We start from the raw sequence: 17946 nt of genomic DNA, 5'->3' as shown, positions 1-17946 counted from the left end.
GCATCCCATAGAAAGTAACAGCGGGAGCCATCTTGGATACTGGCAGAGACGAAGAGGCGGCAGCCATCTTGGAAGAGGCATAGCCCACACAGGTGAGGTTCAGTAGGGCAATCAGCACACAGAGCCAGAGAGAAACTAAGACAGAGACAGAGACAGAGACAAGCAGAAGCCAGCACAGCCACTGACTCCCTGAAACAGGGTAAGTATGAGGGTAGTCACGGCCATAGTCGTGACACAGATGCTAGGATATATAAGACAAGGGTTACCATTTTTTGTCCTTAAAAAAAAAAGAGGACACTTGCCCCGCCCATGCCCCACCCCATTTCACGCCCTCACCCCGCCCCTTTCCACATCTCACCCCGCCTCTTTCCACACCTCACCCTCGCATTTTCACCTCCCCCTGGTGTCCCCCTCACCTCCCCTCCCCTCCCCCCGGCCCCGTCACCACCTCTCCCCTTAACTCACGAGCTTCCCTGGTGGTCTAGTGACTTTGGGGCAGGAAAGAGCCCCCTCTTTCCTACCTGGCGTGCTGCTCTGCCTGTGACGGTCTCGGCGAGATTCAAAATGGCCGCCGAGAATTGAAGCGGCCTTGCAAGACTTCAATTCTCGGCGGCCATTTTGAATCTCACCGAGACTGTCACAGGCAGCATACAGGATGCAGCGCGCCGGGCAGGAAAGAGGGGGCTCTTTCCTGCCCCGAAGTCACTAAACCACCAGGGAAGATCATGAGTAAGGGGAGGGGAGGGGAGGTCCGCCCCCGCACGTCAGCCCGCCCATTTGTCCAGAAATCCGGACAAATGGGCAGGCTGGCCAAAACCCGTCCAGACGCCCGGACATGTCCTCAAAAAGAGGATATGTCCGGGTAAATCCCGACGTATGGTAACCCTGAATAAGACTACAAATCCCTGTAATATTTTAGTTCCCTGTAATAGGCTCCTTCAGAACACATGTCCAGTTCCCTGTGTGTTATGGGACTCTTCTATTGGCCTGCCTTGTTCTCCAAGCTTGCTAGGCAAGTCGTTCCCCCACCCCACCCCCACTACACACACACACACACTTGGATTTGTAAGTGTTACTCGACAGGATATCTCCTATACTGTATTCTGCTGTACAATCTTTTCAAGCTACTGTGACTCTATTAAGATTTCACCAGTGTAGAAGTATAAACAGCAACAGCACCTCTACTCAGTGTGTTGCTGAATTTCTCCCACCCTCTTTTGCCAGAGAAGAGTTTACAAGGCAAAAACTCTTGACCAGCACATCTGAACTGTAAGTTATTTTTCCTTGTTTGATTACTGCTTTAAAGAAGACTTCAGTTCAAGAGTTCTGAATCTTCTCATAGTAATGTTCTATACTCTGGTTTAAACTGCATGTCAATCACCCAGTGAGAGGGAAGAACAACATTTAAATACCTGAAAGATACAAATCAACGAACAAACTTTAAAAAATGGAGAGAACTGTAGAACTAGAGGATACGAAATGAAGCTTCAAGGAGGGAAACTGAAAAGTAACATCAGGAAATACTTTTGCAGGGAGAAAGTGGTGGATGCCTGGAGTGCTTTCTCATGGGAGGTGGTGAGGACGAAAATGGTGATAGAATTCAAAAAGGTGTGGGATAAACACAAAGGCTCCCTATGGGGCATGAAAATGGAATAAAAGCATAGAGCATTTTCACTCATAGTAAAGATTAAATAACTTTCATGCTGTAAAGAATATTTTTTTTTTTAAAAGAGGCATAGAGGGGATTGCTCTGGGTGTCAGTTACAAACCTAAAAGGAAGGGTAAGCTGCAGTAACAGGTACAGCCCTGGCCGTCTTTCTGGGAAGACTGGACAGGTCATGCTGGTCCTTATTTGCCAATGCACTGAAGAAAAATAAAAAAATAAAAATAAAAATAAACTACGTGCAGACGAACAGTAACAAAACAAGGAAGTAGGGGTGGACCGATAGTGCTCTGCAGCCAGTAGGTTAAGGAGTCAGTCTTTATTGAGCACCACAGTTGCCAACAGACCAGACAAGGGGCCCTGTTTCAGCGGAATACCGCCTGCTTCAGGGATCACAACTATATAATAGCACTAGTGCTGCTCTCCACACAGTGCAGACACACAAACCTTGTAGGAAAAATGAATGGTACCACACAGGCATTCTCGTTAAGACAATCACAGAGACGTCATTCTCCAAACTTACAGCGCTTCAAATGCTGGGTCTTTATTTGCCATCATTTAGCAAGTTACTATGCTTCAGTGATGTTCAGGTCACAATTGAAAATTGTTTTCTGAATATCTGGAGAAACTGGGACAAATGCCATCGCTATTTGGATAGCATGATATCTCTACCTGGATCGTTATCGTGGTTACAGTTAGGACAGTTTTATTTTCCTTCGCCCACACCCAGTGTCTGCCCTGGCATTATCTGAATCCAGCAGCAACGATCTGTAAAGATATTCAGTGGCAGTATATGGACAGTGCCTTTGAATATCCATGGATATCTATGGCTAACCAGATAACTGAAGTACTTATCCAGATATTTCCTTTTGAATTTCAGGCCCAATAAAATTAAAAGCTTTCTTATACAAATATGATTTTTAAAACTTTCTGAAACAAAGATAGTCATCCTCAAAATGTAAATCCCTAAGAAGGGCATTCTAGATACAAGGGCAACAACCCTAAAAGTAGATCCTTAGTATTAGTTTAAATGGGATGGTAAGAGTTCTCAGATTGCAAGTATCAACAAGGAACTTATCTTACAAGTTTTTACATTACATCATGGGTCTTATAGTCCACATATACCTGCAGAGATCAATGCAGATAACACTAAGATACCTAGAGCATACTCTAGGAATTAATTACACAGGATATCTAACAAACATCTAAACATTACCTAACTAGTAGACAGAGCATACTTTTTAAACAAAAAAGTTTTCAATCTCTTCCTAAATAGAAATAGTTCCTTAACTGTCTGATTAAGGAAGGAAAAAAAAATCCAAATTGAAGTAGCTTAATATGGTAAAGATGCTGTTAACAATTTACAGGACTTAATCTTCTGCACTGTAAAAAAAACTAAACAGTCAGTGTCTAATAGCATATAACTTATTTCCATTTAAAAGACGAATTGAATAAAATAGAGAAGTAATTCTGCAGTTAGAACAGCAAGCTAAGAACAAAGGAAGCCTGGGCTCATATCTTGTTTCTCCCACTGATACTTTTGAGCATAAGAGCTGTTCTGGCTCCAGGACTATGAACTTTTAAGTTGCAAGCCTTCATGTTTCACTTATATATACTGTTATTTATCAACATTTACTTATTTCAGATCTGATGAAGAAGGGTTACCTTCGAAAGCTAATCAAAAAATGTACTGTTAGTCCAATAAAAAAAGGTATCATCTTAATTTTTTTCTATGTTTTATTTTATTTCTGTTGATAAGCCTTTGAAAAGTATCTATGTAAAAGCCCTCCTGTTGAGACAGGGGAGGAGCCAAGTCTGACCAAACCACATTCTCTTGTATACATAGAGAATGTGGCAGCCACGTACACAGTACTGTGCACAAATTTCATCCTAGGATAATTCCTGAGTGCCCCATCCCTAATCTAAGTTATAGAAATAAGAAGTTATACATACATCATAGAACTTTTTCACCATCTCCATCTGCATTTTATCAAATGTGTCAAAGTCTTTTTCATCAACCATTTTGTCTCGGTACACGCGGTTCGACTCATGAAGATACAGCTTCATAAGATCCTGTGGTGTCTTCAGACAGTCAGGGGTCGAGAAGAGAACACCCTGCAAGAAAGTACATTGAGCACAGGGTTACACTACAACAACAAGGTCAGTGATCGTGAGCAAATCACAGCATGTTTCTATCCAACAACTTTTTCACCCAACCTGAAAAAATCCTCCTGACAGGTCAGAAACAAATGAGCATTTCTTTCTCATGAATAAAAAATGTTGTTCAAATGTAAATATGAAAATACCTGCTATATTTTATTGTGTATTGTAACTGTACACAAATCGTGTGCCACTAAAAATGCCCCGGTTTGCAGTCTATAATTGAAAATCATCAATACTCTGATAACTACCATAAAACACTGTTTCAGCATAAGCACAGGATCTCATAATGACTGCATTCAAGGAGAGTCACCCTTGGCTTCATAGTTGTGAATAAATTTATTATTTATTTATTAGGATTTATTTACCTCCTTTTTGAAGGAATTCACTCAAGACGGTGTACAGTAAGGATAGATCAAACATAAGCAACAGACAAAGCAGTAAAAATATTTAAACAATACAAAGTATGGCATAGTATACTACTTACAATGTCAACACAATAAGTAATAGAACATTTTAATTGACAGTGTAGGGTATATACAAAGATGGAACTTATAGATAGATAAGATATAGTAACAGAAAACTAATTTAAAAAAAGTTGCACATGAGGTTTACATATAGATAGGTAAGAGAGTAAGAGGAGTTAGAAAATAAGGTGACTAATTTAAAGAAAGGTGCACTGCTGCAGTAATGTGCAGCCCGTGTCACTCCTTGTGTGTGTGAAAAAAAAATGCAGTCAGGAGCCTGGTGTCAATTGTGCACTCAAAGATGTGTCCAGAACTCAAAGATGAAAGATGAATAAAACCATAAAACCATCACTTGAAGCACTGTCTTTTTTACAGAAAAGTTCCAAGGAAAATGGAAATAAAAGGCTGCAGTGTCCACTTCCCATTCCCATGATATTATCAGTATGCATCAAGAGTACAGAGGTGAAAACCTGCAAAACCTACCCCTCCTCCAATGTCTACTCAATTTCACCCACTTAAGCTCTTCTTGATCAGATTTTAACCTTAAGCTCATTCAAGAAAGGTCTTTCTAATTACTTGAATTATCTTCTAGGCTATGGTGATGGCTGTCAGTGAAACTCAAATAACTATTATTGTAATTGTTGTTTTTAATGCCTGATCACAATTTTGCCATGTTTGCAGGTAGTAGCAATTACAGCCATCAGCACTGTCACCATGAACTGGATCATTCTGCTATCTTTTTCTGCAAATGTCTCAGAAGTTGAAAAAGATCTGGCATGAAATTCAAGTGGGGACAAAGGGTGGAAGGCTGGCTCCCAGCTGCCCCTGATTAGCTTTTAATGAAATCTAATTATGATCAGAAACAAACTGACAGGGGGATGATCAGAAGCAAACGCCAGCGCTAGAGGCTGTTAGCGCCATACTAGCGCTAGCATATGCTACTGCCCCATGGTCAGAGTCCCCAAGCATGTGAAACAACGCACTCGAGGGCTCTGAATGCAACTAGCATGCAAATGCATACAAACAGGGCTAAACATATTTATCCCCAATGATCAGCAACCCATGCCAAAGATTGGGTTGCTGGCCGTGGCAAACCCTACGCCAGATCCGAGCTGGCATTAGGGTTTGCAGATCATTGGGGAGGAATGGTGAGCCCTGTCCAGCATGCATTTGCATGCTAGCAAGCCCCCATTTCCCCCCCCCCCCCCCCCCCCCACAAAGCAAACCTGGACCCCCCCCCCCCCCCCCCAGCGACAGGGGGCTGGAGGTCTGCTGGACCTCCAGTCCCCCCGATGATCCCCCCCAGGTTCAGGGAGGGCTGTAGATCCGATGGGTTAGTTTTTTTATTCACACCAATAAATTATTCCATGTGTTAATGTTTCAATTTAGATTGTAAGCTCTGTTGAGCAGGGACTGTCTTTTCATGTTAATTTGTACAGCGCTACGTAAGTCTAGTAGCACTATAGAAATGTTTAATAGTAGTAATAGTAGTAGTTCTATCAGTCTACCTTTTTTATTATTATTCTACCATAGTAAGGAGACTGTTGCCTTTTTTGTTTGTTTATGGATTCAGGATATCCAGTGGAGTCAGAATTCTTAACTTTACAAAACAGTCTCATCTTGCAAATATCATTGATTCTAGGTTCATTCTAGAGCAGATACTACAGTAAGACAAATCATGGTCCTCTCCTAGACATTTATAGTAGATCTTAACGACATTTGGTAATGGACAACTTTTGCTCACTGTCTAGGTATTTCTTGAATCTGCTTGTCTTCTGTGCTATTGTCATAAAAATAGATGATGTACAATCAAAATGGAAAAAAAAAAACAGAGCTGACTGACGGCCCAAATAAAAGAAAAAAAAGGAAAGAAGTTCTCCTTGTACTGATATGAGTTTAATTGTCAGAATTATTGAAATATGTAGCAGAATTATTGATTGTGCTGAATCAGATACAAATATATACCAATATAAAAATACAACTTTAAAGACTTATTAAAACTGCAGCAGATAAACTGGTCTGGCTTTCATCCCCCCCCCCTTTTCCCCCCTTTGGTAACTACTGATAACAAAAGCTTGGCTGGGTGGTTACCTAAAGCCATTAACACATCTACTACTCTCAACAAGAGGCTATTCAGAAACAAATAAGAAACTGCTTCAAAGAGATGTCCAGTTCCTCTCCCCCTCCCACCTGAAAGATCCTTCTAAAGGAGCCTGTCAGCCTGCCTGCAACACCACAAAAGATCAAAAGACACCAGAAGACACTGAGCCTGTACCTAACAAAAGACTCCACCTCCTATGACTCAGACTGAAAGCCCACCTACCTATTCAGGCTGGGGCTAAAACAAAAGACACTGATCATCTATAGAAATACAGCTGGCTACCTCAGACAAATCTTATCAGATGTGTATCTGCCCCCTCTCCCCCCATCAACTATCAGACCATGCTCCTCTGCAACTGCATTTCCCAAGACTCAGTGTAAGACTATGATCCTTTGCAATTTACCCAGGAGTCAGTGCATCTAGACCACAATGCTTTGCAAATTACCAACAAATCAATGCAACCAGGAAGTAAATGCCCACAGGACATGCGATCATGTTTCTCTGCTAACTAACACTATAAAAAGCAGGAGCTGCTTCCCTGAAACACAGACTCTCTTCTCTTTTGCTGCACTTCGCAGGAGGAATGTGAACGATTACAGGAGGACCTTGCGAGACTGGGAGAATGGGCGTGCAAGTGGCAGATGAAGTTCAATGTTGACAAGTGCAAAGTGATGCATGTGGGTAAGAGGAACCCGAATTATAGCTACGTCTTGCAAGGTTCCGCGTTAGGAGTTACGGATCAAGAAAGGGATCTGGGTGTCGTCGTCGATGATACGCTGAAACCTTCTGCTCAGTGTGCTGCTGCGGCTAGGAAAGCGAATAGAATGTTGGGTGTTATTAGGAAGGGTATGGAGTCCAGGTGTGCGGATGTTATAATGCCGTTGTATCGCTCCATGGTGCGACCGCACCTGGAGTATTGTGTTCAGTACTGGTCTCCGTATCTCAAAAAAGATATAGTAGAATTGGAAAAGGTACAGCGAAGGGCGACGAAAATGATAGTGGGGATGGGACGACTTTCCTATGAAGAGAGGCTGAGAAGGCTAGGGCTTTTCAGCTTGGAGAAGAGACGGCTGAGGGGAGATATGATAGAAGTGTATAAAATAATGAGTGGAATGGATCGGGTGGATGTGAAGCGACTGTTCACGCTATCCAAAAATACTAGGACTAGAGGGCATGAGTTGAAGCTACAGTGTGGTAAATTTAAAACGAATCGGAGAAAATTTTTCTTCACCCAACGTGTAATTAGACTCTGGAATTCGTTGCCGGAGAACGTGGTACGGGCGGTTAGCTTGACGGAGTTTAAAAAGGGGTTAGATAGATTCCTAAAGGACAAGTCCATAGACCGCTATTAAATGGACTTGGAAAAATTCCGCATTTTTAGGTATAACTTGTCTGGAATGTTTTTACGTTTGGGGAGCGTGCCAGGTGCCCTTGACCTGGATTGGCCACTGTCGGTGACAGGATGCTGGGCTAGATGGACCTTTGGTCTTTCCCAGTATGGCACTACTTATGTACTTATGTACTTATCACTGACTGCTGTGAGGATCTGCCTCTGCCACATGGCCCTTCACTCAGCTGGATCACAGCATGCTTTGTAACAAGGACTTGTAAGTTAACTTTGATTTAAACCTGTTGCCTTGTGTTAAAGCACAAATTCTTCTGTTCTAAGATTCTTAAGACTACCTCTCGTTTGCAACATTATTTACTGAAACCTGTATTGTAAATAAATCTTTCTAAAGCTAATTATATGGTCTTTTTATGTTCTGATGGCACATGGTTGCTTTTAAATTTTAGTGCCATGCTCTGAAGTCTTGCAGTACAGGTTAATGTTCTTAAACAAAAATATATATCTTAAAACTTATAAATACAGCGCATTTTCTTAAAATATAAAAATATAGCACATACTCCGAGCAATTCCCCCTGTTCTTAAATATCATATTAAGAACTGTGAACATTTCTTGTAACATCCTCACCTCACCTCTTTATTCCCTTACCCTTATTGTTCTGTCTGTTTACCTGTCTTATCTAGATTGTAAGCTCTTTGAGCAGGGACTGTCTTTTTGTGTATGGTATACAGCGCTGCATATGCCTTGTAGCGCTATAGAAATGATAAGTAGTAGTAGTAGTAGTAGTATGAAAAGCTTCCACAAAGTCTATAGACAGGTATATTGAAAAGGAAAAATAGAAACTTACAATGTCAAAAACCCATGAAAAATTGAGAAAAATAAAAAGTAACATGAAGGCACACCACTGAAAAAGTGCATGGGGAGCAATTGAGCATAGGACAGCTCAGAAAAACAACCCTTAATTTGAATTGGAAAAGATGGACTGAGGCACACCATGCAGTAGCGGTTACTTGGGAACTACTGTGCATGCCCAGAGGGGTCGTCGAGTCTTTACGGGGAAAACTCCGGAAAAAGTGTTATGTCAGCACCACGAGATGCTGTTGCCTGTTTGTGCAACTAGGTGGACTCATGCTTTCTAAATGTCTCTATATAATGTAGGAGGAAAAAACAAACTGGCTCAGCAAATGACAGAACCATTTGGGAACCTTATTCTGAGTCTACTACCTTCAGCTTGTCTTGTCAGACATTAATACCCTCAATAAAAGAGATACTCTCAATCTGCACCACATGCTCCACAGAGGCATCATTTGTCACATACTGTAAGCAAACACCAACTCCTGGGGGCTCAGCTGCAATAGTGCTGCTGCTTCTAATCTTGCCTCCCAATTCTTTCTTAATTATATATAAACAAGTAATTGTTTCTGCTGCCTGTGATTTGCTGTCTGAGGGCTGTCTCTTTATCATGTTACATTAAGCATTAATCCTGAAACTCAACCCTTAAGATCCACTTGCAAATCCTATGCCAATTCCATTGTCGAAACAGGCGGGCACATCTCCTCATTAAAAGCAGGCTAGTGCTAAATGTCTTAGTACAAAACAGTATAGGAATCACTGCCTTAATTAGTGCTATTGATAAAGAAAGATCCTTGGTAAACTGCATGCATGGGACTATCAAACAAGGAACTACTGAGAAGGAAGGTCTGCAGGATACCATGGCTGGCAGCGCAGGCCATTAACAGAATAACAGCAGCAAATTAGATTTAAACAGCATCTTTAATCTAAGCAAGGTCTCAAAATGGTTTCAAATGTAATGCTTCAGGACCACAGAGGCAGCTCATTCAGATGCAGAAAGCTACTGTGGGCCTAATTGCATGGGGGGGGGGGGGGGGGGGGGGTGAACACCAGTTGTATGCAGAGAAAGATTGAGTGTGGATGTTAACCCATGCAGAATATATGGCCGCACATTCCATTAGCATGAGTATTCCAAGCAATGCAGAGAAGTAAACAGGGGCTTTTGACACATGGTTACCATAAGAATTTTTTTCCAGGTCCGGGAATGCAGAGAGGATTTCATGCTGGTTTTAAGATTTAACTGCCGGTTTTATCTCCTTTCTTAATCTAAAAGAAGCTCCTGCATGGTTCAGAGGCAGACAGGACGTTACAGCCCCATGTGCATGTCTGAACAAAACTAAAAGGGAAAGCACACATCGGCGCCTGTTCTGCTGTGCCTAAATGCGAGCCTTGCAAAATTTGCTTGCACATAAATTCTTGTGAGGATCTTATTTAGGCATAGAAGAACAGGCATCAATGTGTGCTGGCATCTGTTTTCCTTTAGATATTCACGCAAGAGCCTATGCTTAATGTAAAACCTTTCTGTGCATGTGTCCGGCACGCTTCCCCTCCCCCCATTAGGCATAGTATTTCACTCATGGTAGAAGCTGACACAGCAATTTCATTCAGCGTTCACCTAATTTATACTGACTCAGAGCTTTCTGCTCTTGCAATCGTATCCTGTATTCTCACTAATCACCTATCTTTTTAAAGGCTTGATTTGGTTTGCGAACTCTTCAATTTCACCTGCAAGTGATCATCACATACTGTGAGCTGGTCACCCTTCCAAGCTCTGGCCAGGGCTGACCCTGCTTAGCTTCCTTCACACCCTGTCACGGTTGGGTGCTACACTTCTCAGTAATTCACCAGGACTCTGCCTCAAACACAGGGGAGTTCTCTGCCTCCTCTTCACCTTTCACAAATGTTCAACAACACCAGGCTTCTCATAACTAAAGGTTTTATTAGTTGCCATTTAACATAATCTTCATGGCTTATTCCTTCTTTAACTTAAACATTTCTTCTTCAATTCAAACATTTAAAGCAGTTCCTCAACCTTTCATAGTTCAAACAGCCAAACAAAAGCATTTACTTTTCTTTCTCAGAGGGTAGTGCAGCTGTCACCTTTTCAGCAGAGAGCTTCAAAAGTCCACAGAGTTCAGCCAGTACCTTCAAGGGGATCTTCTTCCTCCAGCTGCCAGGTCTCCAGCTCCTCTCTTCTCTTTCACCCTCAGGCAGGTATAAGGTGGTTAATTAGCTTCTCCACCCCTATAGTCTCTTCCCCCTAATTCCAGGCAGAACCCAGCCCCTAACAACTTACACCTGTTTCCAGCCCAGGACTCTCCTTGGTCCTAGCAACCTCCACCTGGCCATTCCCCTACTGGCTCCCTCTAGTGACTCAACCTGGACATTTCCCCCCATGTCTATGGGAACAGCGCCATCTAGTGGCCTACCCAGGATAGGACAGCCCCTTATTCTTCACAATACAGACTCCTGAAGCAGGCATTGTTTGCTGAAACACAGTGCCGTGTCAAGTCTTATCTACCGTTAAAGAATACTTTTCCACTCTCCGTCTCCTCGGGTTTTTTCGAAGTGTCTTGCTGATCACGCTACTTCCCTGTTTCTGCAGAAGCCAGAGCTCAGACATCCGTGCACAGTTCTACCCACGAGCCTTTCTGTAATAGCCCATGAGATGGAACAAACTCAGGGGCTAACGCAAAACGCTGTGCATTTGAGCAGTGCCTGGATTGCCTGAGTGCATGACTTCTAACACAAATGTAATGAGAAAGTTTTGCCCATTGATAAGAGTAAGCTCATCATATTCAAATCTGAATTGTGCATAACTTGTGTGCTAATCAGGGTAAGCATACTGGATGCATCTCAAAAATGATATAGGGGAATTAGAAAAGGTTCAAAGAAGAGCAACCAAAATGATAAAGAGGATGGAACTCCTCGTATGAAGAAAGGTTAAAGAGGTTAGGGCTCTTCAGCTTGAAAAGGAGATGGCTGAGGAGGCTTGAAAATGAGATGACTGATTAAGGTCTACAAAATCTTAAATGGCATATAATGGGTAAAAGTGATTTGACTTTTCACTCATTCAAAACATACAAAGACCAGGAGACACTCAATGAATTTACTTGGAAATACTTTTAAATCAAATAGGAGGAAGTATTTTTCCACTCAAAGAATAGTTAAGCTCTGGAACTTTGTGCCGGAGGATGTGGTAACAGTGGTTAGCGTATCTGGGTTTAAAAAAGGTTTGGACATTTTCCTGGAGGAAAAGTCCATAGCCTGCTATTGAGACAGACATAGGGAAGCCTTTGCTTGCCCTGGGATTGGTATCATGGAATGTTGCTACTATTTGGGATTATAGAATCTTGGTACTCTTTTTGGAATTCCGGAATGCTGTTACTATTTGGGTTTTTGCCAGGTTCTTGTGACCTGGATTGGCCACTGTTGGAAGAAGGATACTGGACTAGATGGACCATTGGTCTGACTCAGTATGGCTATTCTTATGTTCTTCTGTTGTGTTCTTATGAGCACAAAGGTTTGCATTGAGGGCATTTAGTGCCTGTTCGCACATCAGAGCACAAGAAAAGTGCCAGTACACATCTGTGCAAGTGTTGGAATGTCACTGTGTGAATAAATATCAGCGCCATAAAAATTTCTTGCACATAAAAATTTGTGTGATGCCAGTATTTATGCACAGAACAACATTCCAGTGCATGCACAGATATTTTTTTTTCTGCTTGGACCTATGTGCAGAACCATCACCTCCCCTTCTGTCTTAAACGTTGCAGGTACTGTTATGCTCACAGCAAAACGAAGAAACCAGCGTTAAATCCTCACAAACCCCATTGCAGAAGAATTAACTGTCCCTTCTATGCCTCCTCAGACCTGGTGTTCAAGTTCTAGGGCTGTTCTTGCCTTAAAGTCTTCTGTGCACCTCTCTGCCTTGGGGCCGACCAGCTAATAGCTTCATTACCGTTCATTTTAACATGCCATGCACTAGTGTATTAATGGGAGGTTTTGTTCATGGTTAACATGTGTCTAGAAATGTGTGTGAAGACATTTCGCTAACAGTGTGCTTCTGATTGCTCCAGCTTTCTGTATCGACCCCCTAAAGGTGATGTTGTCAAATGCAGCTCCAAATCTGGCATACTTTTTTCCTTTATCCACCTGTTCTATGCAGCCCATGCTCTACTTTTATTGTACAGATTGCTTTTGGGACAGAAACCTAATCTATGGCCGATATGCCACTTAGGAGAACTCATGTCTCCTTGTTGCTTTATTCACGGTTTCCCCTTCACCTTAGTCCCACTTTCACCCCACTTGTTGCTTTCTACTATTTTGCAAAATGCTTTCCTCAGGGGGAGGAGTACTTAAAAGCCCAATTTGTAACCCAAATTTGACCTAGGAAACTGAAGCATGTTTTCAAAATTTACCTATTTTATAAGCAGACTGGGGTAGATATTTTAAACCTATTTATCCTACATAGGAATAGACTGATCTGTAACAACATACACAACCAGAGCTCTCCTTTCAGTTTGTAAAGCATCAAAATCACATCTGACAATCAAAATCCTCAAATGTCATCCCACCTTGAACTGCCCACTTTTAAATCTCCTCAGTCACAACCTCAGGGAAGGAGCAGCCAAATGATTAGAGCAGTGAACTGAAGCAGGGTTCAAGTATCTGTTTAATGAAGATGCATTACACACTCTTCTGATTCATGCCCTATTCATTTCAAGGTTGGATTGTGCAAATGCAATTTATGCAGTTATATCAGGCAGTAAGTTAAAAAGGCCCCAAACTTTACAAAATGCAGCAATCAAACATTTAGGTAATAAATGAAAATCACATCACCCCATTAATTTACTTATCACTGGTTGCCTATTAAATATTGAATTCCTTTTAATATCTGAGGGGCTCTTTTACAAAGAATGGGAGGGAATACGCGCATGCAGCACGTCCCAAATCCGCACTACCGCCCGGCTAGTGCGTGAGCCTGGCAGTAATTCTGAGTTTGGTGTGCACCGAATCCTGCGGTAGAAAATAATTTTCTATTTTCTACTGCGGGCCGCTTACCTGACGATAAACAGCAGTTGGTGCGCACTGCATGCTTACCGCGTGGGTAGCGTGTGAGACCTTACCACTAGGTCAATGGGTGGCAGTAAGATCTCAGGCCAAAAATGGATTTGTGCTGGTTTCAATTTTAGTGCACGTACATTTTCCAGCCCCTTTGAAAAAGGCCCTTTTTCCTAGACACAGTAAAAAAATGGCCCAGCGTGTGCCCAAAAGATGCGTTTGCACTACCACAGGCCAATTTTTAACGTGGCTTAATAAAAGAACCCCTTAGTTTTATCCCATAAAACTGTCTATGGTTTGAAACCTAAATACCTTGACTATTCTATATATTCCAGGAAGGGTACTCGGGTCAATACAAGACTCAAGGATGGTAGTACCCTCCAGAATTAAGGTATGGGGAGAGTGGGCAAGGGGAAAGGGCCTTTTCCTATTTGACACCCTCTTTATAGATTATTCCTACAGAAATATGTATAGAAATTAATTTATTTAAGTTTAAGATCATGTCAAAAATGTTTTATTTGAGACAAGCCTTCAATTTAGTAGGACAGGAGGAACCTAGAATCTATTAAGTTCTTGAATTGTGAAGTCAATAGCCTTGTGTATGTTTATGGATACTTTGAATGAATATGCTCAGGTCTTTTCTATTAATTAAATGGTGTTCCTTTCTATCTAAATTTATGATTTTATTGTTATGTTAACTGCCTTAGTCTTTGCTAGTTAGGTGGTGTGCTACGTTTTTTTTTATAGCAAACATAAATATAAACAAGCTCCTTTTCATCTTGATCAAATCACTTAACCCTTCACTGCCTCGGGTACAAACTTAGGGGCCCCTTTGCTAAAGTGTGGAGGGACATTTTCGATATGACATCTAAATCTGATAAAAATCCAGTAGCGAACATGGCCATTTTTATACCAGAAAAACATCAAACATTTTTTAAAAAATGGCCATTTGCTAGACATTTTTGTGCTCTGTGCATCTATCTTTTTGGGACATTTTGAGGGGGAAAAAAGCACAAAAACAAGTCAATTGAATATATGATGGGCCAGCATTAGCAGACTGTCCACAAAGACATCCCAGCAGAGTAGTGGGGCACCTTAGGGGGCACTGCAGTAGATTTCATATAAAAGGTCCCAGGTACACCCTTACCCCTTATATTGAATGGGGAGTTCTCCAAAACCCACCAAAAACCTACTGTACCCAACTGAATCTTAGTGGAGATTGGATGCCGACGCCGGTAATTGGGAAATAAAATAGGAGCTGGGCAAACTTCTACGGTCTATGCCCTGATCATGACTAAATAGATAGGGATGGGCTGGAGTGTAAATTTTAAGGGGCTGCGACATTAACTTCAGAACAGACTTTTACGGTCTGTGTCCTGAGAAAGACAAGGACAAATCAAACTCGGGTATACAAATAAAGTATCACATACCATGTAATTGAGTTTATCTTGTTGAGCAGACTGGATGGACCGTAAAGGTCTTTATCTGCCGTCATTTACTATGTTACTAACTGTATAGTACAATAGCCTTTATGCCTGCAGGTTCCACCTATATGTAGATACAGTAGGTTTCTGGTGGACTTTGGAGGACTTTCTACCACAAGTGTACTAGTTAGAGTGGGATATGGGCCTAGGTCCCCTTCTCTACAGCCAACTGAACCGATCACTAGGCTACTCCAGGGACTTGCATGCTACTCTAATGGACCAGACATTACATCCGAAGCAGTCACAGAGGCTGGTATGTACTGTTTCTTTCACAGCTTTGGGGGATCGGAGGAGGTCAGTGAACACTGAGGGAGTAAGGGGGGGGATTATGCCTTAATACCTCCAGTGATCATTTGGTCATTTAGGGCACCTTTTGGTCACTCAGTAAGACTAAAACAGATCTAGCCAAAAACATCTTAATTTTGACCCTAGATATGTTCATTTTGTTCCATTATTGCAGGAAAATACATCTATCTTTTGGTACTATTCATATCCTCCCATGTCCCATGCAAAACATGCCCCAACGCACCCCCTTGAAATTTGGATGAATTGTAGAGCAAAACATCTAAAATCGGGGTGCTGAAAACTGCAACTTGGACATTTTTGAGAGAAAAACGTTCTTCTGACACTTTGGGCCAGATTTTATATCAGATGCCTAAAAAAATCCGTGCGGTAAACATTTCTGGCTAAGAGTATTCTACAAGCGGCATCTAGATTTAAGCACTTAGTTAATATCCCACTGCCTAAAACTACATGCCTCCATTTACACCAACAAAAATGTGGCATAAATCCCTGCACATAGATTTATTCTGTAACGACGCATGTAAATTTTGGAACACCCACAAAATGCCCAGTTCCCCGCCTATGACCTTACCCCTTTTGAAATGTGCATATTAGAATTTAGGCACAGTTCATTACAGAATATGCTTAGCAAGTTGTACATGTTAATTTTAATTATTGCCAATTAGCGCATTCTAATGATTGTTAGGTGCTTTTATCAATGCTGATTAGCTTATTAAGGGGTCCTTTTACAGAGCGGCGGTAAGCCCAACGCGGGCTTACCACTTGTTCTTCCGGGACTACTGCCAGCTCAATTCAACTGCTGGCAGTAGTCCTGCCCCAAGCGCGCGCCATTTCAGGGGGAAAAAGAAAAACCCTAGAAATGTCTTGCACAGCAATAACCCGGCAGTAATCGGGCATCACCGTGCACTGCCCAGTTACTACCAGGTTAGCGCAGGAGCCCTTATCGCTACCTTACCGCATGGCTATGTTTAGTAAATGGGCACCTTAGATTGTGAGCCCTCCAGGGCCAGGGAAAACGAATGTAAATCACCTTGAGCTAAAATGAAAAATGCATGATCTAAATCCAAAAGCCCCTACTCCCCCCCTCCTTGTCTGTCTCTTACGTGTCTCTTTTCAGCATTATATGCATCCTGTATGCATGTCACAAATGATGGGAGAACATTCTTAATAGCGATATTCAATGCATTTCCCCTTCAGCTAAGTCAGGAAAACAATTTTCTACTTTTGGACAAAAATAAAGGTAACCTATTTTGAACAAGCCCATAATATAGGTGGTAAATGTTAAACTGTTCGTGAGCCCTTGTGCCTAGGCTGAAGCTTAGGAAGCACCTTGGCCAAGGCCTAGGGTGGACCAAACAGGCACTAAGCAATACCACGGCCACAAAGCCCTGCACACTCAGGACAATCAACTAGCACCACAAGAAAAGGGAGATAGACCACTCAGGCGGGCCTCACAGCCGAAAGGGAACCCACTCATACAGAGTCCAAGCGTACGGGCCTCACGGCCGAACTGGAACCAAGTCATATACTAGGGAAGGGAAAAAGAACAATGAGGAGTCCCAAAAGGGACTGGAGCACATACGCACACAGTGCTAGCTAGTGACACAAGGGAAGGGCGACAGACAAAAGGCTGGCAGGTACAGGCTACGACCAGGGGAAGAGAATGCACACAAAGGCTACACAGAAACACAGGTAGCAGAGGCAAAGCCCGCAAGGAAAAAGGGAAAGCTGAGGACAGAATGGGACACAGACTCTACAAGAGCAAAGCTCCACAGGAACACTCTAGGCTGTACCATACAGCACTCAAATACACAAGGCTGTGCCACACAGCACCCAAGGGAAAAGGGAAGCCACCTATAGAAATACACAAGGCTGTGCTACACAGCACTCAAGGATAAAGGGAAACCACTTATAGGAATACACAAGACTGTGCCATTCAGCACTCAAGGGTCTGATACCCATCCCAACCCCTCCCTCACCATTTTCATACCCCTACCTCCTCATATTCTGTTACAAGACAGTCCTTGGAACACACCCAGCCAGTCAGGTTTTCAGGATATGCAAAATGAATATGCATGAGGTAGATTTACATATAATGGAGGTAGTGCATGCAAATTTATCTCATGCATATTCATTGTGGGTATCTTGAAAACCAGACTGGCTTGGTGTGTCCCGAGCACTAGGTTGAGAATCCCTATCTTATAGAGGTATGTAAGGACTGGAGTGAATTTGTCAGGGCACATATGAGGACCCTGCCTGATTGAATAGCAGGTCAGAGAATGAGGAGCAGTAAGTGTGTGTGTGTGTGGGGGGGGGGGGGGGGGGTTGCGGCTCTATCTGTTCCTGAAAAATTTCTGCCCACCACCAGCATACAGAAAAGGACACAGAGACAGTCAAGAGCTAGAAAAATCTAGAACCCAGGACAATTGCCGAGATTACCACCTCATCTCTTAAAGATGGCCTTCTCTTCTTGCACCATCCTCCCCCCTCATCTTCTTCCAATGTT

At 42.3% G+C, this 17946-nt stretch overlaps 1 protein-coding gene across 1 annotated transcript in view; it reads right to left on the bottom strand.

The window, feature by feature from the left end:
- The window catches only part of DNAH9 (dynein axonemal heavy chain 9), a 408742-nt gene that overhangs the window by 208841 nt on the left and 181955 nt on the right, over window positions 1-17946 (bottom strand). Inside the window, exon 42 of the mRNA XM_030208005.1 lies at window positions 3617-3778. Within this exon, the coding sequence (XP_030063865.1) occupies window positions 3617-3778 (162 nt within the window). The remainder of the gene's footprint in view (window positions 1-3616; window positions 3779-17946) is intronic.

This window comes from Microcaecilia unicolor, chromosome 6, assembly GCF_901765095.1.
Source record: "Microcaecilia unicolor chromosome 6, aMicUni1.1, whole genome shotgun sequence".
Classification (NCBI taxonomy): domain Eukaryota; kingdom Metazoa; phylum Chordata; class Amphibia; order Gymnophiona; family Siphonopidae; genus Microcaecilia; species Microcaecilia unicolor.
The sequence above is the reverse complement of the archived record's forward strand: the minus strand, read 5'-3'. Positions and strand labels throughout refer to the sequence as shown.